General features: G+C 51.7%; 1 protein-coding gene across 1 annotated transcript in view; it reads right to left on the reverse strand.

Annotated features, from left to right (window-relative positions):
* Ccdc88c (coiled-coil domain containing 88C) overlaps nucleotides 1-27,898 on the reverse strand; it is a 116,327-nt gene that overhangs the window by 30,779 nt on the left and 57,650 nt on the right. The window contains exons 5-15 of the mRNA XM_051150542.1: nucleotides 23,150-23,208; nucleotides 22,339-22,422; nucleotides 20,260-20,400; nucleotides 19,468-19,652; nucleotides 18,453-18,534; nucleotides 18,032-18,190; nucleotides 9,902-10,048; nucleotides 9,239-9,383; nucleotides 6,656-6,840; nucleotides 5,138-5,278; nucleotides 2,782-3,843 (exon numbers count right to left, since the gene is read on the reverse strand). Coding sequence (XP_051006499.1) covers nucleotides 2,782-3,843; nucleotides 5,138-5,278; nucleotides 6,656-6,840; nucleotides 9,239-9,383; nucleotides 9,902-10,048; nucleotides 18,032-18,190; nucleotides 18,453-18,534; nucleotides 19,468-19,652; nucleotides 20,260-20,400; nucleotides 22,339-22,422; nucleotides 23,150-23,208 — 2,390 coding nt within the window. The remainder of the gene's footprint in view (nucleotides 1-2,781; nucleotides 3,844-5,137; nucleotides 5,279-6,655; nucleotides 6,841-9,238; nucleotides 9,384-9,901; nucleotides 10,049-18,031; nucleotides 18,191-18,452; nucleotides 18,535-19,467; nucleotides 19,653-20,259; nucleotides 20,401-22,338; nucleotides 22,423-23,149; nucleotides 23,209-27,898) is intronic.

A 27,898-nucleotide genomic window follows, 5' to 3' on the forward strand; every position in this document is an offset into this window, starting at 1 on the left:
TTCCCAAATCTAGCTGTTTCAAGCAAGCAGGCTAGGTGACTAGGTGGTCAACTCTAGAATGTTCCACCAAAAGAAAGGGGATGAACACCCTTTCCCAGCCCTCCTGGAGCTGGAAACAGATGGCATGGCAACATACAGAGGACAGATCCAGAATGTTCTCCCCCCAAACATCAAAAATATTCTCTGTGCTGACTTTTAGTAGCAGCATGAGCTCTCTAATACAGTCGACTTCTAAAAGTTATAAATTTAGCAAGTAATTAGATACTCAATGGCAACGGGGGGAAAACAAGAAGAGAGAGTTTTGCCGTTGTTTCTGTTTTCTGAGGTAGGGTCTCAGGTAACTCAGGGTGGCCTTGAACTTCTGGTGCAGCTGAGGAGGAACCTGAATTTCTGATCTTCCTGCTTCTACCTTCAAGTATAAGGATTTTAAGTGTACACCACTATGCCTGATTTTGTGCTGGGATTCCAACCTAGGACTTCATGCATGCTAAGAGAGCATGCTCCCAACCAAACTTCCTGTCTCCATGCCCAGAAGGAGTTCATTTTATACCCCGATTTAGGCTAACCTTTCAGAAGGAGTTCATTTTAATCCCTGGCTTGGGCTAACCTTTCAGAAGGAGTTCATTTCATACCCTGGCTTGGGCTAACCTTTCACAAGGTGGATGATGGACTCTAGGTTCGCCCCCCCCTTTTGCTTCCATCCCTGCAAAGCTCTCTGAGGGAAGCTGTATCTCCCGTTCTCAGCCATCCCTCCTACCAAACCATAGGCACAACAGTGCCTCCGCCATCAAATTTCCCCACTAGCAGCTGACGCCAGGTGAGTAGCTTTGGCAAGGGGCTGTGGATTAGAGTAACATGGATCTGGATGATGCAGGGAAGAGCTGGCATGCGGTTTCTGACAGCCTCCTAACCTGCTGCGGTCACTGCCCAAGCCTAGTAGTGCTAAGACGGAGAAGCTCTAGGTCAAAGCTGTTTGGAGGTGGGCACTCAGGAGGCCGAGACAAGAGGATCAAGAGTTCAAGGCTAGCCTGGGCTATACAGGGAATCTCAGACTAGACTGAGCCAGATTCTGTTTAAAAAACAAAACAAAACAAAACAAAAGAAAAGCAAGAGCAAGAGCAGAGCTAAGTCCCAGGACAGCCGCCGACTGCTGCATGGATGGCTGTCCAGACTGTGGAGATGGGACTGCATCTGTGTAACAAGCCCTGGGGATCCCTGCAGGTCAATACATCACAGTGCACCCTGCCTGCACTAGACAGACATGGACTGTGGGAGGCATGCAGGGTTTGAGCCCTTCCCTGGCTCACCCCCACCAATAATTGTCTTTTTGGAACACTGCCATGGCTCTGAGCTCACCTTGAAATCACGTCCCTTCTCTCATCAGGCACAGAGCAGCCTGCAGCCGCCTCAGGCTGAGCTCCACAGAGTGCCATGTCTCTCCCTTGATCTCTCCCTTGTCTGCCTGCTACATGCTGAGGAGCCATCCACTAGGGGATGGTTTAGTCACAAGCTGGAAGGAGCCAGGTAGCTGAATCAGTGAGCCAAAGACGCCTGGAACACGTATGAGATAAAACCTGCAGGCTGGACCATTCAGACCCTAATACTGTCTACTAGAGCCACGGCATAAACAAACACCCAACAACCCACAAAAAGACACCCGGGGAGGCAGAGCAGAGACCCCAGGAAGCAAAAAACTCAGGAGGCTGAAATGGTCACACACTTTGACCCCATTGCTCCACTTCCAGGAACATATCCGTAAAAACTGTCTGGTATGAGCCGGGCATGGTGGCGCATGCCTTTAATCCCAGCACTCGGGAGGCAGAGGCAGGCGGATCGCTGTGAGTTCGAGGCCAGCCTGGTCTACAAAGTGAGTCCAGGATGGCCAAGGCTACACAGAGAAACCCTGTCTCGAAAAACCAAAAAAAAAAAAAACTGTCTGGTATGTTTGTGAAGGGACAGGGACGTCCAGGATTACTGAGGCAGGAAAAGCTCAGGACACTGCTCAGGGAGCATGCTCTAGATCAGGCGTCCAATCCTCAACACCAAAGAGGAAGAAAAAGACCCCAGACCTAAAACAAAACAGTGGAGAATTTTGGGAACAACTTACAGGTACCTATAATTACGGAAGTAAACCTAAAGGCGTAACTATCTTGCGGTCAGAGAAAGCACGGGTTTGAAACCTCTTCAATGTGGGGCTGGGAAGGTGGCTCCCCTTGCTGACTAGCCTGACAACCTGAGCTCGGTCCCTAGAACTCAAACGGTGCAAAGAGAAAACAGACTCTCTGAAGCCGTCTTCCATTCTCCACATGCACACTGTGACACACACACGCCGGCAAATAAATAGAACAAAACCACCACCCCAAACCTAAAGCCTATTAAATGTAATTAAAAATAAAAGCAGAACAGCTTGACCATTTCTAGTCTGGTATGAAGCAGTTCTCTGACACACGGCTGTCTTTATGGCTCTTTTTACTTTGTGATTAATTTTTGGGAATTCTAAGCTTCCTATGGGCAGGAGATCAAGTGTGTTAGGTGCATCTTCCACCTGTGGTATTCAGTCAAGGTCAGCTGATGGGGACACAACCTACGGTGGCACAGAATATGAGGAAATGAGTGTGTGTGTGTGTGTGTGTGTGTGTGTGTCGTGCACACGCGCGCGCTCAGCTTCAAGAGAAACACCTCATGAGGGTACACCAAGATCCCCTTCCATTCTAGAACCTCCCACCCTGGAAACAGGCCCATGGCCCATCTTGCTACTGCCCCTGCACGCGGCTCGCTCACCTCTCTGAGGGCGGTCAGTGTCCTCGTGTGCACGGTGACCTGCTTGGTGAGGTCCCTGTTTTCGTTCTCCAGCTCCTTGAGCCTGCCGGCCGCATCCCTGCAGCGGGCCAGCTCCTTGTCCAGCGCTCGGCTCTCCTTCTCGGCCGCCGACAGCTTGGCAGCACTGTCATCCAGGGCAGCGTCCCTGAGCTCCACCTGCTGCCACAGGCGCCTGGTCTCCTTCTCCAGAAGCTTCTTGTCCTTCTCCAGCTGGGCCACCTCCTGCTCCAGGGCCTTCCTGTCCTTCTCGGCCCCCTCGAGCTGCCTGTTGGCGAGCTGCAGAGCGTCCAGGTCTCGTCTCAGGGCCTGGCGCTCGGCCTCCAGCTCACCCAGCTCCCTCTCCAAGGCCTGAGACCTGTGGCTGCTGCTCTCCAGGCTGTGCTGCAGCCGCAGGTTCTCAGCACTCACGCTCTGGTAGCTGAGCTCCAGGCGCTCCGACTTCTTGCCTAAGGTCTTCAGCAGCTCCACGCTCGCGCGCAGCTCCTCCTTCTCCCGTTCCAGCCGCTGGTTCTCCGTCTCGATCTGCGCCATCTTGGCGCTCGTGAAGCGCATGGCTTCCACCATCTTGCGCATCTCCAGGTTCTCCTGACCCAGCTCCTTGTTGTCCCTCTGCAGGCCCTCGAGCTGCACCGACACGTTCTGCAGGGTGTCCAGGGACTTCCTCAGGGCCCGGTTCTCCAGCTCCAGACCCTGGCTCTCGCGCTCCAGCGCCTCCACTCTCTCAGTCGCCGTCTTCAGGGAGGTCAGCTTCTCGGCCAGCTGCTTGTTCTCCATCTCCAGCCGGTGCAGCTCCGTCTCTAGGGCCTCTGCCCGCTCCCCTCGCTCCTTGGCTTCCTCCAGGTCTCTGTGTAGCTGCTTCTTCTCCAGCTCCAGCTGGCTGAGCTTGCCGCCTGCCTCGGTCACAGCCTGGTGGAGAGCTCTGTTTTCCTTCTCCGCGTCCTGCGCGCTGTTGACCTGCAGCCTGTCCCGCAGTGACCACACGGCCTGGTGGAGGTGGCCCTTCTGCTGCTCCAGGTCCTTTATCTGTGAGTAAGCACAGTAGGCATGACCTCAGACCGGGGCGCCAGCCAGGGAGTCGGCTTCGTTAAGGGGGCTGCCAAGTAGAAGCCTTCAAGAGCTGCCTTACAGTACACCCAAACCCACCCACGGCTCATCAAAACACACTCAGTACGTGACTTTGATCTTAAACCCAAATGACACTTCTCTTTCATTAAAAGTATTAGTGGCTCCCTTGGTTTTACTCTGTCGTGGTCAGCGGGACCCAATGGACACTCTTGTCAGCCTCCATAGCCTTCTGTAGGCTCCTCTGTTTCCCAGCTTCTTCCTGGAGGACACACTGAACAGGCTGCTGCTTTCTATGTCTTGGTCCCTTCCTGTGTCTTTTCAGCTTCATGGCCAGTGCCCCAAGCAACCTTGCACAACCGCTCTAACGAGGCCCTGCCCCCTTGTCCTGTGCCCGCTGCCTGGTACCTGCCTTACGAGGTGAGCTCCATGGACAGGGCCCTACTTGTCTTTTCATCATGAGTAGAGCCGGTATCACCCTCCTCTCCCCACTTCTTACCCATCTACAACAGAGGCTAAAAACCCTAAGATACCTGATAACCCGGCCTTGCCCTTACCCTCCACTCCCTTTTGCCTAGAGGCAAGCAGAACCCTGCAGGTTTGCCAAGGTCTCAGCCTCATCACTACAGGCTTTTAGAAACAGGCCATTGTCCTGTGCATGCAGAATGCTTAGCAGCCTCCACCCACACATATCCTAGTTAGCTGTAACTGTCAGCCTGACACAGCCTCGAGCCACCAGAGCAGAGTCTGTACTGAGGGATGCCATTATCAGACTGGCCTATGGGGAAATGCACTAAGTAAGAGGGCACAGTCCACTGTGGGCAGCACCATTCCCTAGGCAGACAGTCCTGAGCTACATAAGAAAGCTAATTAAGCCTACATAAGAAAGCTAATTAAGCCTGAGCCCAAGCGAGTCAGAGAGCAAGCATCCTCCTCCATGGTTCCTACTGAACTTCCTCAGTGTAAGTGAGTTCCATGGAAGGAATGCTGTGTCGGGTACCAAGCAGGCCTGCCTTCAGGTTCCTGCTTCCTTGGCGTCCCTCAGTGATGGGCTGTAATCTGTAAGCTGAAACAAACCCTTCTTTTCTCTATGTTGCTTTCAGTCATGGTGCGTGTCACAGCAACAGAATGAAACTAGACCAATCATGCCAGGAACTCTAGTCTTTTCTAATCGGAGCACTCAGAACTGTCTTCTCAGCTCCCCTCATGGCAACGCGAGCAAGTGAGCGAGCGAGGAGGTGATGGCAGCACCTACCTGCCTGGCCTTGTCTGCTGCCTTCAGAGCCTCCATGCCACTCTGCAGCTGCTCCTTCTCTCGGATCAGCTCCTCGCTCAGAGTCTCCAGGTCCTGGTTACTCTGCTTTTCTCTCTCCAGTTGTGTTTGCAACTTCTCAATCTGGGGACGTAAAAATCCAGCCTGTGTGACCAGTCTGAGCTATGCTCAGACAGACAGACAGATAGACAGGCAGGCAGGCAGGCAGGCAGACAGACAGACAAGCCCTTCTCTGACCAGGCTATGCATACAGGTCCTTGAGTGAAAAAAAGGTACTAGTGTTGCTTTGCAGCGAAGTCCTCACACCTTCCCTGCCGTTGGCCTGACATGACTTGCACTTCCTCCCTGGGATAAGAGACGTCACCGGGCAGCAGCCCACCATGTCTGCCCCACGCCACCCATGCTGCCGTGTGTCCAATCTACTCCATGCCTTGCTTCTTCTTTCCTGACTGCACCCACTTCTGCCTGAGGTCAGATCACAGCCCCCAAGCACCCGGCGCCAGACCCCCTACAAGGACCACACAGCTTCCACCCCTGGCGGCACCCAGCTGCTCGGATTCCATAGCCCTCCAGGTAAACCTCTGTCAAGCCCTGCCCCTTCTGCCCACTCCACTTGCCCACACACTCCACTGCTGCCGCCGTAGGCCCAGACTGCGTTGTTCTGCCTGGACAGACGATTACCCTCCCATCGCCACCCGCCAATGCCAGGCTCTGATGGGGGAACCCACCAGTGCCCAAGCTTCCTAGAGTGTGAGCATCTGTGGGGCTGGCAATCCTGGTCCATGGAGATGCCCACACTACGGTCTACTCCGCAGAGGCTTCAAGGCCAGGCTGTCTCTTCTTGCTATGATCACACATGTTCAGCATGAGACACTGATGCTGGTCTCAGGGGGGCAAAGAGTAAAAAAATCTACCTTCCCTCTGACTATGTGGCCTTGAGCAAGTTCCTGACAACTGATCAGCACCAGAAGCATCCACCATGTTCAATCACAACACGTTCTGTCCCACAGACAGCTGACCCTCTCTGGACACTGCTGGGCTCATGCTCAGTCTGTGGCTCTATGGACCTGGGGAATCTGTACTTTATGTAATTCCAGCACTCAGGGAGGCAGAGGCAGGTGGATCACTGTGAATTTGAGGCCAGCCTGGTCTACAAAACGAGTCCAGGACAGCCAGGGCTACACAGAGAAACCCTGTCTCCAAACAAAACCAAAACCACCATCACAACAACCCAAAGAAATCTAAGAGACCAAATCAAGTAGATACTTCTCCCCCCCCCCTTTTTTTTTTTGCTTTGCACCAGCTTTATATGGGCTGAAGGAGGATGTCAGGAGAATGCAGACAGGAGACACAGGTCCTATGGGAGAGCTACCAGCAAGGAAGTGCTCACTGTTGCCCCAGCCCCAGAGCCTGGCAGTGGACTTAGTTAAGGAGGGCTACGGAGGCGGGAACCCCCGTGTGATGCACCCCGGGTGCCCTGCGCCTGCCCAGGGAGGTCACCTTCTTGCCAAGCTGCTGGTTCTCTTTCTCCAGCTCGCCGCATTTGAGGCTGCTCTCCTCTAGCGCCAGCGATGCGTCCCGCAGACCCTGGATGGTGCTCTGCAGGCTCTGGTTCTCCTTCTCCAGTTTCAGGATGCGGCTGGAGGCACACTCGTTCAGCTCGAACACGAAAGATTTCCTGGAGGCTGAGGGGCCGAGTCCGTCAGGGGGGGCCCCTGCTTCCACCCTCTGACAGAAGCCGAGTCCCAAGATCTAGGCACCCTCACTCTTGCTTTTCTGTTTCCATCCCAATGGGACGGCTGCTGGAGCACCCAAGAGTGCTGACAGAGTTGGGGGTCCACTCACTGTAATGTTTAAGGAGAAACCGGACTGCAGCGTAGGAGCCAATCAAGGTGCTAACAGGGACGGCGCTGCTCACCGAGGGTGAAGGAAAGCTGTGCCTGTGTACATGCGCATGCCCATTGCTGGTAGCATGGGATAGAACCTTGGTGTGGAGGAGTCCTTCTGATTTCACAATTAAGTTGCAGGGAAAGTCAGACAGTACATGCAAGCTGTTTTAGATTTCTCAGTGAGACAAGATACAAGCAGAATGTTTTAAAAGGCATCTACTCTGCTTTTAAACAACCTAGCTCTCTCTTGAGTCAAGAACTAGACTTCTAGCTGGGTGTGGTGGCACATGCCTTTAATCCGGGCACTTAGGAGGCAGAGGCAGGCAGATCGCTGTGAGTTCAAGGCCAGCCTGGTCTACAAAGCGAGTCCAGGACAGCCAAGGCTACACAGAGAAACCCTGTCTTGAAAAACCAAAAACCAAAAACAAACAAACAAACAAACAAACAAACAAAAAACAGAAAGAAAGAAAAAAGGGCTAGACTTCTTGGTCTTTTTCCCAAACAAGCAGGCGCGACGCCTCAGGTAAGTCACAGAGCTTCTCAGGAGGAACACACAGGCCTGAACCACCATAAGGAAATAGCCAAGGCTGTCCTCAGCCCCTCTTCAGAACCCTGCCACACTGCACCGCTGACTTTCTCTGTCCCCTCTCATACTCATCACCCATGCGTGTTCAAACTCGATGTGTGATGTGGGTGCTCAGATCCGCGGGCAAGAGTGTGTCTGCTGCAGAGTTATCATCTACCAGAGCAACAGGCCAGACCCAACAGGCCAGACCGTCCTACACACCCGAAGCAACAATGGCAACAGTGGGGAAGGGGCTGTGACAACAACACAGTATGTCCAATTCTAGCATCAACACGGCATCAGAGACACGTGCGAGGCCTCCTCTCAGTTAGCTAAAGAAAGTAACCTAGCCATGATGGATCTTGAAGGAGAACCTACAATCACACTTTACTAAGCCAGCATAATGCCTAACTACACTCTAAGCACTTATCCGGTATAGGACTCACCATCACCGGAGACACAGCCCGTTGCAACAGACAGAGATCATTATGGAAAGCCTCAACCAACCGAAATGCAGAGAGCAAATGATCATGTGGTGCCTAGCCCCAACTGATACATTTACAACACAAATCCTGCACCAAAGGATCATAGCAGAAGATGGGTGAGAAGAGTAGGAATAAGAAGCTGGCTGTGAGACTTAGTATCCTAGAAATGTCAGAGAAGCTACACCATGAAGTCTCCTGTGAGCCTGCACTGCTTCTCTAGTCCACCAGGGGGCAGACTTGAAACTTCACAGGAGAGACAATGCCCTCTCCTACCCTGTGTGGATCTGGGGCACCTTGGCTTGGTACTTGGTATGCAGGTACCAAAGCAGATACAACCCAGTGTCCACAGAAACAAGTTAGCTTTCAAGTTCAGAGCTGGTAAGAGCACTAGCAGAAATGACCTTGGTAGTAGTCTCAGGGAATTTTTATTAGTTATCTTCTAAACCTAAAACAAGCCAACCGTAAAAATGCTAAGTCAATACTAATTTGCAAGTGGGTGCATGGGAAAGGTGAATGTGGCTATTTTCAAACACAGGAATTGGCTTATTGTTTGTTGGGAGCCAGAGCTTCCTGCTGCAGTGCTGACTGGGGTTCCCCACCCTTCCCATAGTGGGTACCCTTATCTCAAGGTACCAGCAGAGGGCGGCAGTATGTGCCAGGAAAGAGGACTCCCCCCCCCAACTCCCCCCCCCTAGCCCCAGGAAGCCTGAGACTGGAGAACAGCAGCCACTTAGCATCTCCACCAGGGAAGGCAGACCAGGCTGCATCCATCCTGCCCAATTATGCAAATAACCAGGGAAGATAATGTCCAGGGTACACTTATAATAAGGATTAGTGACCACTGGGGACACTCCTGGTGTCAGGGTTTTCCGTCATCAGCAAAGAGCTGAGATCTGAAAGCTCCTGAGCGTCCACATGGGAAACCGAGAAATCCCAACACTTCATTTGTAGTTTACTTCCGAGCATCCGGGCTGCCAGACCACTCATGTTTCCCCTGGGGAGGCCTGTAATGAAACAGCTCCAAATGGCACTTGAGGAGATCACATTTACTTGAGGAGAATGGATGGGCTGCTAGAAGACTCGGAGCCCTGCAGCAGCTGAGGAGGGACTGGGTCCCAGGCACCCGGCACCGGGCACTGCCTACCGTCGGACAAGTCCGCATTCTTGGACAGCTGTTCCAGCTCCCAGCCCAGGTGGGCAGACTCGTTCATGCTCTGCTTTTGTGCGATCTCCAGAACCATGTTTTCTTCCAGCAGCTCCTCAATCCGTTTCTTATCTGTGTCCCGATCCTAGTGCAGAGAGAGGGGGAAGCGTGAGTACAGGTCTGCTGCAGGAGGACAGCATGCTTCCTCTCAGACGGACGGAGCTGCCCAGAAACACGCCGCCCAGGCCCCCGCTGCGGCAGTCTCTTGTCCTGTCTGCTTAGGTCACAAAGGAAGTCCTAAGGTCTCAATGACCACTCTTCGGGCAGCTTGCTGGCTCTAAAGAAGATGTCTGCAGCCTCAAATGCTGTGACAGGGATGACACAGCAGTGCCCAACCCATCCAAGAGCCACTGAAGACCCTTGGAGAAGACACAGGTGCGTTCGCCTTTGTGGGAGAGTGGTCACTTTTGCAGAAGCGATACAGAAGCCCGTCCTAGTTGTGCCAAGGGCAGCAAGTGCCCACTTGAGCCTCTGAAGTGAGCAGGTTCTTCTCTCAGTCAAAAAGCTGCCGGCGGGCAGCACACTCAGAAGCTGACAGCAGAAGAGCCTGCCCCTCCCTCGCATCCCCACCACCTCTGCACACAGCACACGCTTCCTTCATACCAGTTCCAAGTCATGGAGTTTAGATTTTAGCTGCAGGTTCTCTTTCTCCAGCTCATGGACTTTATCACTTCGAGCCCGGGCGGCAGTCAGCTGCTCCTCCAACATGGCCTTGGTCTCGATTAAGATGATGTTGTCTTCTCTCAGCTCCTGAAAAGCAAAGCCAACAGGAGAGCCATCAGATAAGAGCCACGGTCAGGACCACAGGACTTTCAAACAAAGCGCTTTCAGCAACCAGCCCAGGGCATGACACACACAGCAGGAAGCTCTGAATCCAGTTGATACCCTCACCTGTTCTTTTGAGGCCAGGCAAGTGGACCCTTCAAAGACAAACTCAAGAATCAAGAAAATATTTAAAGGTTCTGGGGTGTGGATCAGTGGCAGAGTGATTGCCTAGCACGCACAAGGTCTCCTGCATTTGATGCCCAGCACGGCAAATGAATGAATGAGTGACTTTGGGAAGGCAGCCCTTCCCCGAGGTCTGCCGCAAGCCATATGCTCCTAAACTTGGACCCCACGAAAAGGTGGACTCCGCTGACAATGTGGGCCTTCTCTGGCCTGAGTTTCCTTTAACAAAGGGAGTGAAGGTGGGTGGCTGAGAGTCTACGGAGGGGAGGGAGCCCAGGCCTCAGTCAGGTAATACACAACAGTCCACCCTGCCTCACACGTCTACCACCTCACAAGCTAGAGAGCAGCCCTGAAAGATGCCATGCTCAAGGTTCCTGCAGACCTGCAGGCCAATGGTTCCTCAGCCAATGGCGGGGCTGAGAGGGCTGACTCCATTGCTCTGGGCAGCTGCCTGAGGCTGGCATATCTATCTGCCCAGCCAGGAGGCTGCTAGCAAGCCCAAGCCGCTCACTCAACAGCTGGGTCGTTTATCACTATCAGTGAGACTGAAGGACCTGCCCAAGTGGCTCAAGAGGCCACTTCTGATCTGCCATTGTGACTGGAAAGAGAGTGACGCAGGGCGCTAGTGGGCCAGCTCCATTTCTGCGGGCAACTCTCAGGCTGGGGAACTCTTGTGTCAGGGAAATGTGGGTACACTCTCAGGGCACGATGCCTGAACCACGGACACTCCACACCTGTGAGGACAAAGCCCAATCCAGCACTCACTCACCCATGAAGCAGCTCCCTTGTCAACAGACAAACGTTTCGCAAGGGCTTAGGGGTGTCGCTGAGCAGTGGAGGGCTTATCTGGTCTGCCTGAAGCCCTGGGCTCTGTCCCTAACACCCACAAACAAAGAGCAAGCAACAAAAAGTAACTGGTTTCCAGGAGAGCCTCTTGACCCCCACCCCCAACGAACAAACAGCAAACACTGGAGGGGATATGGAATAAAAACAAAAAACAAAACAACAACAAAAACCAGTTTCCTCCCCAGTGAGCTTGGGACTCAACACACAATGGCTCCTAGCGTCCACTGCAACAGAAAACCCAGGGGAGCTACTGGGCCCATAGCAACAGGCCTCTCACTCCTTCCTGCCCCATACCTCACTCATCAGTCCCCCCATCAGTACCATGGTACTGCCATGGAGAGTCAGGCGGGGCACACTCTACCCTGACTCTGAAGGCCTGTGTGCCTGCAACACGGCCTGACTGAAAAAAGTGCAGGGACCAGACCAGAAGCCAAAGGTCCTCTATGCCCTGTTCAACTCAACAGAACTTATCACAGTCCTCAGGAGGAAGTCCCAAGGCAGAACAGAAGACTGCCCACCCAACACCTGAGTTCTCCTCAGCAAGCAAGCTCCCTGGAGCTGTACATCCCATGCTTAGCTGCGCATGAGCCGTGGGAGGATAGGGCACCCCCATAAGTGCCACCCTTCTATCCCCCTTTCTTCTCCCTACGGTCAAGGCTCCCCTCATTCTCTGGCAGCTGGTAAGGGCTCGGGAGAGAGCCAGACACAGAATTCCGATTCCAGACCACCTGCTTAGCAACTGTGATGCCTTTTCTTGTCTGAAGAAAGGAGGTTGCTACACCTCATGGGGTCACTGTGGGCCTTAAATGCTGTGGTGCACATAGCGCTAACACAGTTTGGGCCCTATGGTCACTACTGCTCACTTGAGGCCTCACTGTGCACCTGCTCTGTAAAGGACCAGAGAGCAATACCCTGCTAAAGGTGGAGGACGGGGCATCACGGCCCAATAAAACTTTACCCATAAAAGCCAATGGTGGGCTGGGTTTCTTTCATCTACACACTATCTTTCGAGGCTCACAGTCTGGTCAGGAAACAGACAGAAATATACACGACAGTAATATTGTATTTGACATGCTGCCCAGAAAGGGCTTTATAAAAGAAGTGTGGAGCATGAGGTCTCAACGCGGCCTGCTGAGCTCACAGACCCAGCCCTGCGCTGGCCCTGCGCTGGCCCTAAGCTGACAACTCCTGAATAAGTGAGTTCAGGGAGAGGCAGGCAGCCTGGGAAATGCCTGTGCAAAGATGCAGAGGCCTGGGGTACCGGGTGCGGAGTGGGGATGTCGGAAGGACCATGGCACTGAGGTGTCAGACAAGGGGGCAGAGAGCATGGCGTCATCCCAGCGGTGGGCGGGGGTGTCTGGTGGGCCCCTTGAGAAGGCACCCTCGGAGCAGACAAGGGAACTGAGCAGCCAAGCCAGTGTAGACTCAGGGAGGGGCTTCTGTATGCAGACACAGGAGCAACCAGAGCCAGCCAGCAGGAGGCAGCTGGAGAGGCGGGGACTTAAAAGATGGTGAGCCCCTGGGCCCGCTCTGTGTGGGCTGGGGTGAGACTAAGAGAGAAAAGGGAGGTGAGCCTCTGCTTGGGCTCAAGCATCGAGTGCACCCGACTGCACAGTCAACACAAGCAGGTATGGAAGGCTATGATTCCTGACACATTAACCCAGACTCCTATGGGATGGAGACCTAAGAGCAAGAAAGAGGCCAGCTCAAAGCTCAAGGCCTCAGGGTACAGGGTGTCGGCCTGGAGTCAGGGCAGGACTGACCCTGGGGCCCTACTGCTGTCATCTTAGGGGTGTAATCTTCGACTAGGGGTTGTTAGGTATGAAACAAGCTGGAACTGATCGTTAACCAGCTCCTAAGGGCAGGGACCCAGGGACCCACCCATCTCTCTGGCTGCCTCTTCCCTGCAGGACCTGTTCCTGGGCTTTAATCTCCACTCAGGGGTTCCCTGCAGAGAACGGCTGGCTAGGATAAGCTTGCTGCAGGCATGCCTCTGTGCCCGGTAGAGGCCAGGGCAGGATACACCCCTTGCTTTAACACAGGGCAAGACTTGTCCCACGCTTGGCAGAACAGTGTGCTACTGGGTCTCAGGTCCGCTGATTAGTTTGAAACCAGCACTTCCTGGAGAGCTGCTGATCTACACAGCACTGAAAAGACCACTGCCACTACGCCCAGGATGTGCTCAGCACCTGGACACCTGCCTTTTGCTGTAGGCAGAAGCAATAAGCTAATCATGGAATATTGAAAGAGAAAGCCTTGCAGGCTTTGCCACTGTCTGCTTCCCTACAGCCTTGACAGAGGAGGACCACTGTTTTCAAAGGAAGACCCATGGGCCAGCTGTGCACCCACTCCAGCTTCCTCCTGCCTCCGGGTGGTCACACTGCCTCCTGTTATACGGTTTCAACCCTTCTGTGGACTAGACCAGGAACCCCGGGAAAGCTGTTGGGAGTTTAAAAACAAACTCAATTTGTGGTCAAGTTTTACAAACGAAACTCAACTTGCCCTTGGACCTGAGCTGAGCTTTCTTTTAATCTCCTCCCACCTGGCACCACCACACTCTTCCTCTGGGGATCTGAACTGGTGTGCTTGCTTTTCAGGTCATCAGAGAAAATGTCTCAGTCACCCCACCCCGACCCTAGCACTGTTGGGTGGCTGACTCCTGCTCAGGTGAGCGTCCTCACCTGCCCATCACAACTTGACCAGTCCTAAGAACAGTGAACCTTAAGCTTCTCTCCGAATTCTCCCCAGAGCACAAAACTACACAATGTTTTCTTTCGCTGGGCACTGGGGTTCCCAAGGATCTTGTGTCTGCTACCATGTGAGGCGGAATCCCCATATGGGCAGAGGGATACTGAATCCTCTAATTCTCTCCTGTGGAACTGCTTCTTGCAGCCATGAGCCTCTGTAGAAATGTATAGTAGTATAATACCTGAAATTAACCTAAGCCCCACCCACCCAAGGGCCAGGTAACTTTCTGGAATGCTGGGAGTTGTAGTTCTTGAAAACTGACAAAGCCTTATGGGAAAGTATGGTGGCCTATGGGTTTGTTCTTATAAGTGCCTACAAAGTCTATCTGGAGGCCACTCACCTGGGAGTCCTAGGGAGTGGCCCTGAACAAAGCCTATCTTGGTCAATATTTAATAAAGCTTGCTTCAAATTTGGCTCAAACTGATGGAACTTGTTTTGCCTCTTGTGCCTCTCTTAAATCCTAACCTCAGCAGGCTAAAGGCAAAAGGATCCAGCCCAGGTTACACTGTGAGATCCTGTTTGAAAACTAGCCAAGGTCCACAGCATGGGAGTGCAGAAGCATCATCAACAGAAATGCAGACTTTTGAGGCCTGCTCCCTAAGGACTGGGAAATCCAAGAATTCAAAGGGGGGTGGGTGTGTGTGTGGGTGTGTGTGTGTGTGTGTGTGTGTGTGTGTGTGTGTGTGTGTGTGTGTGTGCGCGCGCGCGCGCGCGCGCGCGCGCGCGTTGGGGGAGTGGTGGAAATCCTCGTGTCAAGTGGTCCAGAGGTTGGCACTGAGTGTCTTCCCCAGAGCGTCACTTTTCTACTGTACTCTAAGCACCCACTGGCCGGCTGGACCAGCTGGCCAGCAAGGCCCAGGGCTGGGACTGCAGGAGCAACCTCAACTGCGGCTTCCTGCTTGTCCAGCGAGCACCTGACCAGCTGAGCCATCGCTAACCCTCACCTTTGAAAAAGAATGTATGTGTTTATTTCTGAGCCCAGGTGCTCACGCATGCGCAGCGCGTGTTCTTACTCAGTAAACCATCGCAGACTCAGCCGTATAGGATTTTTTACCCCCATGTAACTCAAGGTTGCCTCAGACTTACTGTGCAGGCAGGAATGACTTTGAACTCCGGATCCTCCTGTCTCCACCTCCCAAGTGAGGAGATTGTGGGTATGTGTCACCATACCCAGCTTACAATGTCCCATCTATCATAAATATTTTATCATAAATATAAACTGTAGTAAGAAGCCAAAATTGGAATCATCTACACCTCCACACACACCAGCTAGATTCTGTTATTAACATTTCACTGTATTTGCGTCATCACATGTCTAAACATCTGGCCACGGCTCTATTGTTTCATTTTTACTTCTAGATGCCAGCACCTAATACTTGCATCTTTTCTAATATTAGGACTCCTACAAGTCAGCCTCAATTGATAAACACATTCTCCATGACACTGTTTTTAATTGCTTAGAAACAGCTCTTACTTCCCCCTGAAGAATGTAAGTTACTGATGGATGGCAGAGAGAAGGCAGTGTCTTAGCTGTGTGCCCGACGGTGAGCCCACAAGCGCCAATGGCCATTTCCACACCCAGTCATGCAGGCAGCCTTGGTTAACCCCAGTGGTCCCAAAATAAAGAAAAAACAATATGAATACGAAAAAGGGACTCGTGGGGAAGAACGGGTGGGAGTGAGAGTACCCAGAATGCACTACATGCTTGCCTGATCTAGTCAAAACTCAATTTACTTAATTTTTAAAAAAAAAAAAATTTTTTTTTTTGAGACAGGGTTTTTCTGTGTAGCCCTAGGCTTGCTTTGCAGACCACGCTGGCCTCAAACTCACAGAGATCTGCCTGCCTCTGCCTCCTGAGTGCTTGGGTTACAGGTGTGCACCACCATACATGGCTCTAAAAAATTATTCTTAAGGAACTCATGGTGAGTCCCTTGGAAAAACAAATTATCATCACACTTCAAAAAAAAAAATCTGATTTGGGCTGGAGAGATGGCTCAGTGTTTAAGAGGACTATCTGCACTTCCAGAGGTCCTGAGTTCAATTCCCAGCAACCACATGGTGGCTTATAACCATGTATAATTGAGGTCTGGTGCCCTCTTCTGGTGGACAGGCATACACCATCACCTGCCACGAGGTCTCACGTAGACAAATACATTCTTTCTTCCTATTAACAGAATGAAGGTGAAATTTAAAGAACTACTGTTTACTTCATGACAGTCTATCACGAAATTAATATAAAAAAGTGTTGCTGTACTAAATTCAGTTGGGTGTTGAGAAATAAGTGGGAAAGGAGCCTCCCTGCAAAGCCCTCTCAAAGTCTAGATATTCCGTGTTGCAGAGAGCATGACCCCTACATCAGCAGCAGCATGACCATCAGCGGCAGCAATGGCTCCTAGTGCAGTCGCTTATCTGCATGTTGGAGGGAGAACGTTGGGACAAGGCTGGAATGGATGTGGAGTCTGGATCTGGGGAACCGAGCACAGGGTGAGTATTCCTAGCCATCGTATTGTATCTCTGGCCGTGTCTGGGCGCCTTCTGAGGTCCCGACTTCAGGAGCTGCTGACGCAGCAGTCTGCGAAAAGTGTACAAGGCCATGTCTGTGGCTCCAACTGTGGCATCTGAAGAAGCACCAGAGCCTGACTCGTGCACACTCTCCCCCTGCAGCCCTTCCGGCCAGACGTACCCCTCCCAGTGAGGGCAGAGGCAGCGAGCTACGGACAAAGGCAGGCCTGGGCTCCCTTCTCCAGCACCCAATGTGTTCTTAGCAGGGAGGAAGGTGAGTCACTGAGCAGGGCACTTGCTGAAATGTCTGAGATACAGTGCTTGGCCACATCCTGCTGGCTCTGACAGGAGGGCAAGTATGCCAGCAGGAGAGGGCAGTCCCACAGCAGAGGTAACGGAAGGCTCCTGGACCTCAGCTCAGTCACCGCAGAAGCTACCAGGCCACCAGGAACAAACACTGGGATTTCTTAGAGCAAATAAGTGCCCTGAACAAATGTTAAACCATGGTCTCTGGCAGCTCACAGATTTTGAGCAGGCTGAGGTAACTAGTGTCACTTCCATAATCCAAAGAGGAGGGGAGGGGGCAATATCCCCCAAATCTTCAGCCAACAGAGGGTCTACAGATGTAAGGACATCGACAGCTTATATTCCTTCACCCGGATTTAACCATAACCCTCACAGGATTTAAGGTAAAGTCTTGAGCTGGGCATGATGGTATTCACTAAGAAGGCTGAGGAAGGACAGCTGGAGGCCAGGAATTCAAGGCCAGTGTGGGCAGAACAGTAAAACCCAACCTCTTATGGGGAAAAAAAGGAGGGGGACAGAGAGATAGCTCAGTGGGTAAAAGCATTTGCTATATAAGATTGGTATCTCAGCTGGGCGCAGTGGCGCGCATGCCTGTACTCCCAGCACTAGGAGAAGCAGAGGCAGAGGCAGGCAGATCTCTGTGAGTTCAAGGCTAGCCTGGCCTACAAATTGAGTCCAGGGCAGGCAAAGCTACACAGAGAAACCCTGTCTCGAAAAACCAAAAAAGACAACAGAACAAAAACAAACCCACAAGTCATCATTATGCGGTTCTGACTAGTTTCACGTCACCTTGACACAGGCTAGAGCCATTTGGGAAGATGGATTCAATTGAGAAAATGGCCTCAAAAGGATGGCGTGAAGGCAAGTCTAGAGTATATTTTCTTAACTAGAGATTGACTGGGGGGGGGGGGGGCGCTGACTCGTGGTGGCTGGTGCTACACATGAGCTGAGCGAGCTAGGAAGGAGCCAGGCCGTGAGCAGCACTCTTCCAGGGCCTCACCATCAGTCCCTGCCCTCATCTCCACCAATGAGGAACTACAAGCTGCAACGGGAAATAAACCCTCTCCTCCCAGAGTTTCATTTGGACATGGTGCTTATCAAAGGATAAGCTTATCACAGCAATAGAAACCCTGAGGCAGACATGAAGTGGGAGAAAGAAAAACTTAAAAAAGCTAGCACTGCCCTTTGTCAGTTGTCTCTATGCCACATTTGGAGATAAGAGTAGGGCTAGAGGGAGACCCAGGAAGAGCCTAGGTAGCGTGCTGTGGGAAGCGGCTGCTGAGGCGTGGGTCTCTCGGCAGTTCCTCTCAGGACACACCCATCAGAGGCTGTGTCTAGGAGCAGGGTTCGCCAGCCTGCAGGGCCACCTCAGTCAACGGTTACCTCCATGCGAGCTTTGTAGAAGTCCACATCATGCAGCTTCTCCTTGCAGCGTACCAGCTCCATCTCCAGCCTCTCCACACGGTTTGCCTTTTCCCTCAGCGAATCCAGTTCATCCCGATAGGCACGGGCTGACCGGGCATCGGCGGCAAGCTGAATGTTCTGTAAGGGTGGCGGAGGTGGAAACCCAGCTTGAGGCATGAATTTAAGAAGGAAGAAAGGGACTCAAATCCCTACAGTGTTGTGGCCAAGGAGCCCCATGTCTATGCCACCCTGTGGGGTCTCCCCATACTAAGGAACACGGTTGGCACCCTGAGGGAGCTCTCAGGACAAGCCCCATGCTACATTCTTGACCTCCTGGGAGCAGTGACTGGGGAGCCCCAGTCTCAGCCCCTGGACTCGCAGGCCCCAGCCTCGTACTCACATCTTGCTTGGCCTTCTGAAGCTCCAGGACCAGCTGATCCACTTCGTGTCTGGTGTCCGAAAGCTGCTCCGTCTTCTCCTCCCTGCACGTGTGATCAGGAGAGAGGGTGTGAGGGCAAGGATGCTCTCTGGCAGGCTCTGGGAACAAGCTGCTACTTCTAGGACCACAGAGGGGAAAGGGGAGCACACAGGCTGCTGGGAACCTGTGAAAATGTTCCTGACATCCCTTCTGTGTGTTTGTGCATGTGTGTGCATGTGCTGTGTGTGTGCATGTGCTGTGTGTGTGTGTGTGTGTGTGTGTGTGTGTGTGTGTGTGTGTGTACACACTCACTTGTGCAAGGGCATGTAAAATCCAGAGGAGGTTTGATAGTCCACAGCACATTACTTCTCCTGAGACAGTCTCTCACTGAAGCAGGAACCTGCTGTTTCAGCTAGTTTGGCTAGTCAACAAGCCCTGGGGTCCTTCTGTCTCCAAGCCCCAGAGCAGGGTTACAGATCTGCTATTACATGAGTGTTGGGACTTCAAACTCTACAAGCACTGTACCCACTGCCATCCCCCAGCTCAAATGTCTTAGGTTTCTAACACACACCCTTAAACTGTATCCAATCATCACCTGCTGTCCCTACGTTTAAGCCACAGATGGCTCTGTGAGACCAGACATGAAGAGGTAGAGCTGAGCAACTCCCCAGATGGACAAGTAACACTCACAACTTCAAGAACTCATGAAAGAACCAAGAGAGCCGAGAAAGCACTCGGCCCACCAGCCCTACACTGAGCCTGCACAGCTCAGCAGCCTACTTTCATAGACTGGCTGGAGCCGGAGCACCAGAAAGCCCTCCCTGCAAGTGCAGGCCTGCAGAGGGCTGCAGCCACAGGAGCTCAGAGCATCCCCCCCGCCCCCCCGCAAGCTGCATGTCAGCAGAGCTATCCCACAAGAGCACACGTGCAAGCAAACCACACGAGAAGAGTAGTTCAGGCCACACCACAAAGAGGCGAGAAAAGCGGCAGGACTCACAGCTCCTGCCTGACGCGCCGAAGCCTGGCCTTAGTGTCGGCCAGCTCCACGGCCAGGTGCTGCTTGTCCTCGCTAGATAGGCTGCTGGTGGGGCTTGGTGTGGAGTCTGGGCTGGAGAACTTGCCGGGGCTGGGAGGGTGCTGCGCCTGGAGGTAGTCCCTCTCTTGCGTCAGGTCCACGATTAGCTGCACAAGGGAGAAGATGGGAATTTGTGGGTTCACCAGCGCTCCCTGGACTGGCCAAGTGTCCAGACCCAGGCTAGTTGAACAAGCACAGAGTCAGGAGACTGAGAACTGGGGGCTGGAGAGATGGCTCAGAGGTTAAAAGCATGGACTGCTCTTCTAGAGGACCCAGATTCAATTCCCAGCACCCACATGGCAGCTCACAGCTGTCTCTGACTCCCGTTCCAGGTGATACGACATCCTCACACAGACATACATGCAGGTAAAATACCAATGTACATAAAAAAAAAAAAATAAAATAAAATAAATTTTTAAAAAGAGAGAGACTGAGAGGATATTACGTGTTTCCAGGAAGTACGATTAAGTGTGAACTTCCCTCCCTTACAATAGTCACCCTGGTCAGCTTCTGCCTTCCTGTAGGCACCTCTGCAAAGACCACTCATTGCAGGGGCTATACCCAGGGGACATACCGATGTCCCACCCCAAAGATCCTGACCAGCAGGCCAGGAGGCATTGAGAAAAGCTGAAGGAGAGAGGCCACATGAAGGACCCATCCTGTCAGCCACAGCTGCCCCACAGGCTCACCTCCACAGCTGCCCCACAGGCTCACCTCAGTGCACTCGTCACGTTCGTCGATGAGTCTGCGCAGGTGGAACACCATGTTTCTGGAGAGGGCCTCCAGCTCCTCTGGGGCCACATCCGGCAATTCCAGCCACTGCAGGTCAAACACATTCTCCTGGTTGTGGGTCACCTGTGGGAATATGGCCCAGCATTGCAGAGACTGTTGTGTTTGGCCCTGGTATTCCTGACTGCCCACAGCCATGCAGTGTGTGACCCAGGCAGAGGCCAGAGCCCATGGGACACCTCATTTCCATACTAGAAACAGCAACTTTCTCCCCAGGTATCATTAAGCCCTCAGTGATAAATTTCCCACAGCTAACAGAAGGGCTTAGTTAGAATCCATGAATAAAAACCACTTCTCCTGTCCTAGGATGACAAGACACTCGCATTCACTGAGATGCTGTAAGCTGCCCCGACTTACACCACACAGAGGGTGTGTGTAGCCTCTCCGTGGGAGATGAGAAATAGGCCTTACCTTATTTCTTAAAATAAAATGTAATGCAAATAGGACAAAAATGTTAAGCCTCTTAGTTCAAAATAGTGCGCACATAGCAATCTTGGGTTTTTTTCGGGGGGAGCTATTTACAGTCTAAGGCAATTTTGAGGCCTAAGTCTCATTCCCACAGACCACAGAGGGCAGCCTGGCTTCACCGCCACCCTCTTCACTGTCAGAAGAGAAACAGTATGGCACACAGATTCCAAAGGGCATAGCAACACCATGGAAAGAGAGGTGTCCACTGTGGGAAAGCTTATCCTATGGTACCCTGAAACCAGGATCTGAGGACCGGGTCCCCAACCTGATCTACGCTAGGGCTGGGGTGACCCTGACTCTCAAGGACATTGTGGTTGGCTTCAGGGCCTCCAAGCCAGTGTGGCACACGGTCACCTGTTGAGCTTTTAATTACAGGCCCATTCTCTACCTCCCTTGATTCTAAAAGTGGCTCTATAGCAGATCCTGGGCATGTGGGCTTTTAAGAGGTACCCAATGAAGCCCTACACCAGCCGCTGAATTTGATGATCACACAGAATCTCTTTGGTTCTGTATTTCCGTTTTTAATATCCTGCTGTCTGTGCAGAAGGGAAAGTGAGAGACAAAGAACTGACCAATCTCAAAGACCGAAGTGCCCAGGCACACATATTTGCAAAATACAAGACCCACAAGGAAATGTAAAGGCAGACTGCTTCTTAAAGTACTGCCTGAAGAAGCACAGTAACAGCCAAAAATATTTATTAAACACTGACGTTCTCCTCCATCAGCTCTGCTGGGCCTCCAAATGCAATGAATGACACCTGCATCTACTTCACATCCTGGCTTGTAACTCTCGACTTCCCAAGGTTTCCCAGGCACTGTGGGAGGAGCCAGGCGGCCCAGCCACAGCTCTGTCACTAGCACCTATCAGGAAAGCCCCGGTGCCTGGTGCCTCATCCAACGGCAGAGCAGCTCTCACACCACATCTGTTCCTGCCTTTGTCTAGTCTAATCAGTGCGAGCTCTGAGCCCTAAGGAGGCACCGAGAGCTAAGGAGAAGGTTCGTCCTGGGTGGACATCCACCCCACAAGGAAGCCACGTTTTCAGCTGATGCTATCTCTCAGTCAGTCCACCTTAGGCTGAGGTGACAGTGTAGAGGCCTCCTGAGGCAGTACTCTCATGACTTGCTGGCTTTGTCATCGCACTTGGTGGTAGCTTGTGTCCTTGTGTATCACCGACAGCCGCGGGGACCCGTTCAGAGCAGGATGATATTTGCCAGAATACATTTTCAGGGCCTATAAATCAAATTCTGAGCCTAAACCATTTGACAGCTCTTAAAAATAGTCTGAGTCCATATAAGGCAAGAAGAAGCAGGCAGAAGATGACTTGATTGAAGTGGTGATTTTTTTTTTTAACCTCTATTTTATTTTAGCTTGCTTATGGCTACCTTTCCAAACAGAATCAATACGTCTGTGGTGTTATGAAACCTAAAATTAGCAAAATCATTCATGGTGACGTAGTCCTCAAACTTTTCCACTACGGACGCTGCCTCTTGCGACCGCCTGGCTCCCATGCCCCCGCCCCTGCATCCCATGCTTACCTCCTGGATGTGAGCCACAATGCCAGCCTGCGTCTCAATGTCCAGCTGTTTGATTCTTTCAATGAATTCCTCTTTCCTCTCACACTGTGAAGGGATTACACACAGTTAATGGAAGCATTTACCCAGGTACATGAACCATGGCTAACAACCACACCCACACCAGCCTGGGGTCCTCGTATCACCCTCAGACCAAGACCGCACACAGCTCCTCTGGCCACCTACAGGAGACTGGCTTCAGATGCTCACCTTCGATCCCCCCCAGGTGAGATACAGAAATGCTTGCCTCACCCAAGCTCCTCACCTGACTCAGGGCAAGGGCAGGCACACTCCCAAAGGCAGCTGTTTCTGCTCAGTGGCTCTGGTGATAGAACCCAGGGTTTTACACATACCAGCTGAGCGCTCCAGTACTGAGCTTGATACCAGCCCTTGGCTTTTTGAGACAAGGCCTCTAGTCTAGGTTACCCTCAGATTACAATACTTCTGCCTCAGCCCCCAAGCGCCAAGATTACCGGTGTGTGTCACTACGCACAACTAGATGCGTTTCCTCAACCCTGCCACTGCAACTGGAAAGCACGCAGTGACAATTGCAGGAAAAAAATAAATAAATAAAGGGATCTGGACAGTGGCTCAATAAAGCCTATTTCCAAACACAGGCGCCTCTGCTGTAGGAGCACACAGTATGGTATCACGGCCTGAGAGGTCTCCACCTCGAGGTGCCTGGCACTACAAACAGCTGCCACACTGTCTCCTAGAAACTCCTGTAAAGATGGGCTGACCACTCAGAACCCCCTCCACCACCCAGCAGCCCTACCTGAACGGCACAACCCAGTACCAGCAGCAGCACCTTCTTAATCTCCTCCATGCTCTTCCCTGTGTCAAAAGAGCAACAGATTTAATTAAATTCAACTGCTTAAGAAAGTCCCAAGAGATATGTGTTTTGCTTTAAGGAGGGGGAAAAAATCAGATAAAAGAAAATAATAGTAATCCCAGTAGTGCTTACACGTGCACGTCACACCAGGAGTTCGTTTACTTTTTACCTCATGAGAATTCTGTGCAGACCATTTGAACCTTTACCATTCACATACCGTATAAATCTCTCTCCGTGATAATTCACAGACCTCCCTATCAGCAAAAAATCTCAGTGTACGCTATAAGCAAAGTCCAACATGAGACAACTGTATACAGCTCTGCCTGGTATGAGAGATCTCAAACAGAGCAGGCAGGACAGTATGGGGTCAGCCTCACGCTGCCAATGCCTGCACATCTCACATCCCCTCCCCCTTTTGCTCCTGAGGTCCAGTGTTGGACTGGAGCATTCTAAATATAAACCACAGAGAACATACACATGCGTGTTTGGCTTTTTTTTTCTCCAGAGACAAAGACTTGCTATGTACCCCTGGCTGGCCTGGTCCTTGTGATCCCCTTCTTCAGCATCCAGAGTTGTGACATTACAATCATGCATACACATCTGGATTTACACTATTTTTTTTTTTTTTTTTGGATGGTTACCAAATCACTTTGCACAAACACCAACCAACGGCCTTCCAGGGGTTCAAGTTTTGAATATTTTAATCTAAGGTGCTGCAAAGAGCACCTCAGTGGCTGTCGCCTGACTCGTTTACGTGGGGGCAAACACTTTTACACTTGTTATGTGGCCAAACTGTCCTGCACACAGGCTTTTCCATTTTGCCCTGTGAATTATGAGAAGATTTCCACTTTCCAACCCTTGATCTGGCCACCAGTTAATTTTGCCACTAGGATGGGCCCCAAACCAGACCTAAAGTTGTGTGCCTGAGGATGAATGCCTGTCTCAGTCACCTAAGCAGTAGCAGAGACCTGGCTCTCGACTTGGATGCTCCACAGTGCAGTGACCAGGGAAAGCCGTACTCTGTCTCCAGCATCTGTTTCTACTTTTATAAGATGGAGGCGCCTGGCCTGAGTATTGAGCAGGGTCTCCATTCAGGCTTGTTAAAAGGACAAGCTACTGTTGATTACCTTTTTCATCACGCCCTGTCATACGACGGGAAAAGTCGCTGTTTTATGCCAAGAACGTAACAGCAGTGTCGTGAAAGACTTCTGATCCCCTGTCACAGTGTGCCAACGGCCCCAACTACCAACTGGGCGCACAGCGGACAGCCCTGCATGTGTCCTGGAGGACAGTTCCAGAGAGGCTTAACTGAGGAAAGAAGGCTTGTACGGATGGTGCCACTCCATGGGTTGGGGTCCCAGACTGAGGAAAAAGACGGAAGGGAAGAAACCTGTCCAAGAGCCAGCATCCCCCCACTCTACGTCCTGACAGAACCAGGATGAACTGCACAACTTTTCCCACCATGATAGACCGACCCTCTCAGGTACTGGGCCAAAAGAAATTCATCTTTTGTTAAGTTGCTGTCATTTTTTTTTAAAAAAGATATTTGTTTATTTATCTATTCATTCATTCATACATACAGGCAGAGTTATTCTTCCTGTATGCTAGAATCAGGCACCAGATCTCATTATAGATGGTTTTGAGCCTGAGGTCATCTCCTTGTTCTCAGTGACACACCGGAAGATGAGGTCCAGCCATGTGGACCCATATGCTACGGCCTTCTACTTGGCCAGAGGCTCTAACCCACACACAGACCCTTATCACTGAGGAGAATCAAGCCTTCCATATTGATTTCAATCAGAAGGAAAGGGACCTCCCACATCCCAGTGCCTCAAGTCAGTCAGGACGACACTCTCTGGGGCATCGACAGTCAGCATCTACCTCTTCACCCTCTTGAGTTTCACAGGCCACTGGCAGACAGTTTGACCTTAGGTGGCCTTGGATGGACACAAATGTACTGGCTCCTAGCCATACACTGAGATATACAGAGTCCCTGTGTCCACACTTACTTGTCCTTATCACTGGATCTGAGGCAAGGAAAGAAAACGCTTCTGGGGCCTGAGCTCATGCAGAAAACGAGAAATGTTACTCTAGTCACAGCCAAGGACCAAAGGATCGAGTTATAGCATCCTTCGGATGATCCGATAGGACTGAATGAGGCGAGGTGGGCTCGAGGGGACAGTCCCTACCATATGGGAGGAGTAAGCTCTGTGTCCTAGCACACAGAGCGGTTACAGCTCACAGTACTGCACCACACACGCCGAAGAGCCTGTAATGGGGGCTTGGATGATCAGTGTTGGAGCTATGGGTAACCTGGGGGTCCTGGGTTGATCAATACACACTACAAATGTGCCAGCATGTCACAGTTGTGAGGTGTAGTCAGCCTGTAATTGTTATCTGTCAATTAAAAACAAATCAAAGTGCGAACGAGTGCTGATGCTAGCCACAAGACTACAAGCAAGTACTGTGACGGCACAGTGTTTAGAACCCGCACATGCATGACGGCTCAGAACTACACCGAAGGGGCTGGAAAGATGGCTCAGCAGCTAAGAGCGCTGCTGCTTCCACAGGACCCAGGCCTGAGTCCTAACACCCACACAGCACATCACAACTGTCTGTAACTCCAGTTCCAGGGGATCCAATGCCACCTTCTGGTATCCATGGACACAAAGCACAGACATATATGCAAGCAATATGCCCATGTGCATAAAAATAATTAAAATTAAACAAGAAAATCAGCAAAAGAGTAAAGTGGCGTTCCCCCAGCACCCTGCCCTTACCCATGTGCCACCCTGAGCCATTTAGTCACCCAAGAAGTCATCATAAGTAAGAAAAAAGCTAAAAAAGAACACGATGTGCTGGCACATACCAATAGCACCAGCACTTGGAGATTGAGGCAGGCGGATCATGAGTTCAGGGTCAACTCATGTTTCAAATAAGATAAAACCTGTCAGCGAGACAGGTAAGAAAGGCACCTGACATCAGGCCTGACAGCCTAAGTTTGATCCCTGGGGCCCGCCAGTTTGAAGGAAAGGACTGGTTTCTGCAAGTTTACCTCACGCCTCCACATTCATGTGCATGCACATAGAGACAATAAATAAATCAAAGTGTCATATAAAAATTTTAAGATAAAAAATGAAATGTTATCTATGTAGAGCACAGTTTGAAATATAAGACTCCCCCCCCCCCCACCCCTTATAACAAGGAACAAAGGATAAAGGACAGAAAATTAAGCTTAGAAAAAAATTTCATAAAAGAACCAATGGAAATAGCCCACTGAATAAAAGCAGGATCCTGACCCCCTGTGCCACACCCTTGGCCCACCTGGTGTCTGACGCTTGCAGTCTATGCTTTCACCTGGCAAACTCTTTCTTAAAGCGAGGCCCCAGAAGGAGAAGGCTCGAGTCCACGACACCCTGTGTCTTGTGACAAGTGGATGCCTTCTCCCCCTGCTCCCAAATCCCACTAGTAAAGAATAAGTCCTCTGAGCTACAGGTTTGACTAATTTCAGGCCACACCACAAGACTCTCCTGGGTCCCCGCAGCAGACAAGCCGAGCTGGGTAACTCAGTCAGCACTTGAGGACAACTGACTCCCTGCCAAGCACCTACTGTGTACTGCAGATATAACAGTCAACACGTCCTCTGAATGCAGACAGCTGTGGACACAGATGAGTATGCAAGCCATTTAAAAGAGCTGAGTGGGCTGGAGATGTGTCTCAGTGGTTATGAACACTGACTGCTTTTCCACAGGACCCAAGTTTGGTTCCCAGCACCCACAAGGCAGCTAATTGTCTATAATTCCAGTTCCAAGGGATCTGACTCTCTCTTCTGGCCTCTGTGTGCACTGCACACATGTAGTGCACAGACATTAACACACAGGCATTGTGTGAGTGCACACACTCACACACCCAGAGACACTCACTGGTGACCTAGAAAAAGGACTTCTAGTTTGCAGTGTCAGGCAACACTTCCAGGCACAGGAGACAGCATACGCAAAGATCCAGGGGATAAGAAAGCACGGTGTTTCTCAAATTGTAAACGTTTTGTGGTTAAGCTTACTGAAGCTGGTTTTCAGAGACAGTGCTGGGGATGAAACAAAGTCACTTTCTAGGCCAGATGACTCACGAGCAACCCCAGGTCTTGAGGCAGAAGAACACCAGACACCCACTCTACCATCTTGTTTTGTGCAGGGAACCCCAGGCAGCCTGAGTCAGCAGTGGAGGCTAAGAAAACCCGACTAGCCTGCTGACAGCCCGCCAGAGCCACCCTGCTCTTTGCAGTAAGCATGGAAAGCAGCAGACAAGCTGGTCAACCAACACACGAAGCCGAGAGATGCACACAGCACCCAGTGCAGGAGGAAGCGTCTGATTCCACACCTGGTGTGAACGGGTGGGATGCAAAGTGGCAGCGCAGCTGGGCTAGGTTAGAGGAGGAGGACTCTGCACTGTCCCTGAAGTCCATGCAGACACAGCCTGGAATCTCCCAGCACCCGCTCGGCCTCCGAGTCCTGTGGTCGAAGTCTACAGAGGACATCAGCACGCCGTACAGAGCTGGTCTTGCATGACAGTTGTATTCCCTGCGTCTCTTCTGGCTTCCTCTTCGATTCCGCTGGAATGCTTAGAGCTCACCTCTTCTGTGTTGAGAATCAGAGCTTGAAGGAACCCTCCCACTGTAATCTATGGCTGAGGAGC

This window comes from Acomys russatus, chromosome 1, assembly GCF_903995435.1.
Source record: "Acomys russatus chromosome 1, mAcoRus1.1, whole genome shotgun sequence".
NCBI lineage: Eukaryota > Metazoa > Chordata > Mammalia > Rodentia > Muridae > Acomys > Acomys russatus.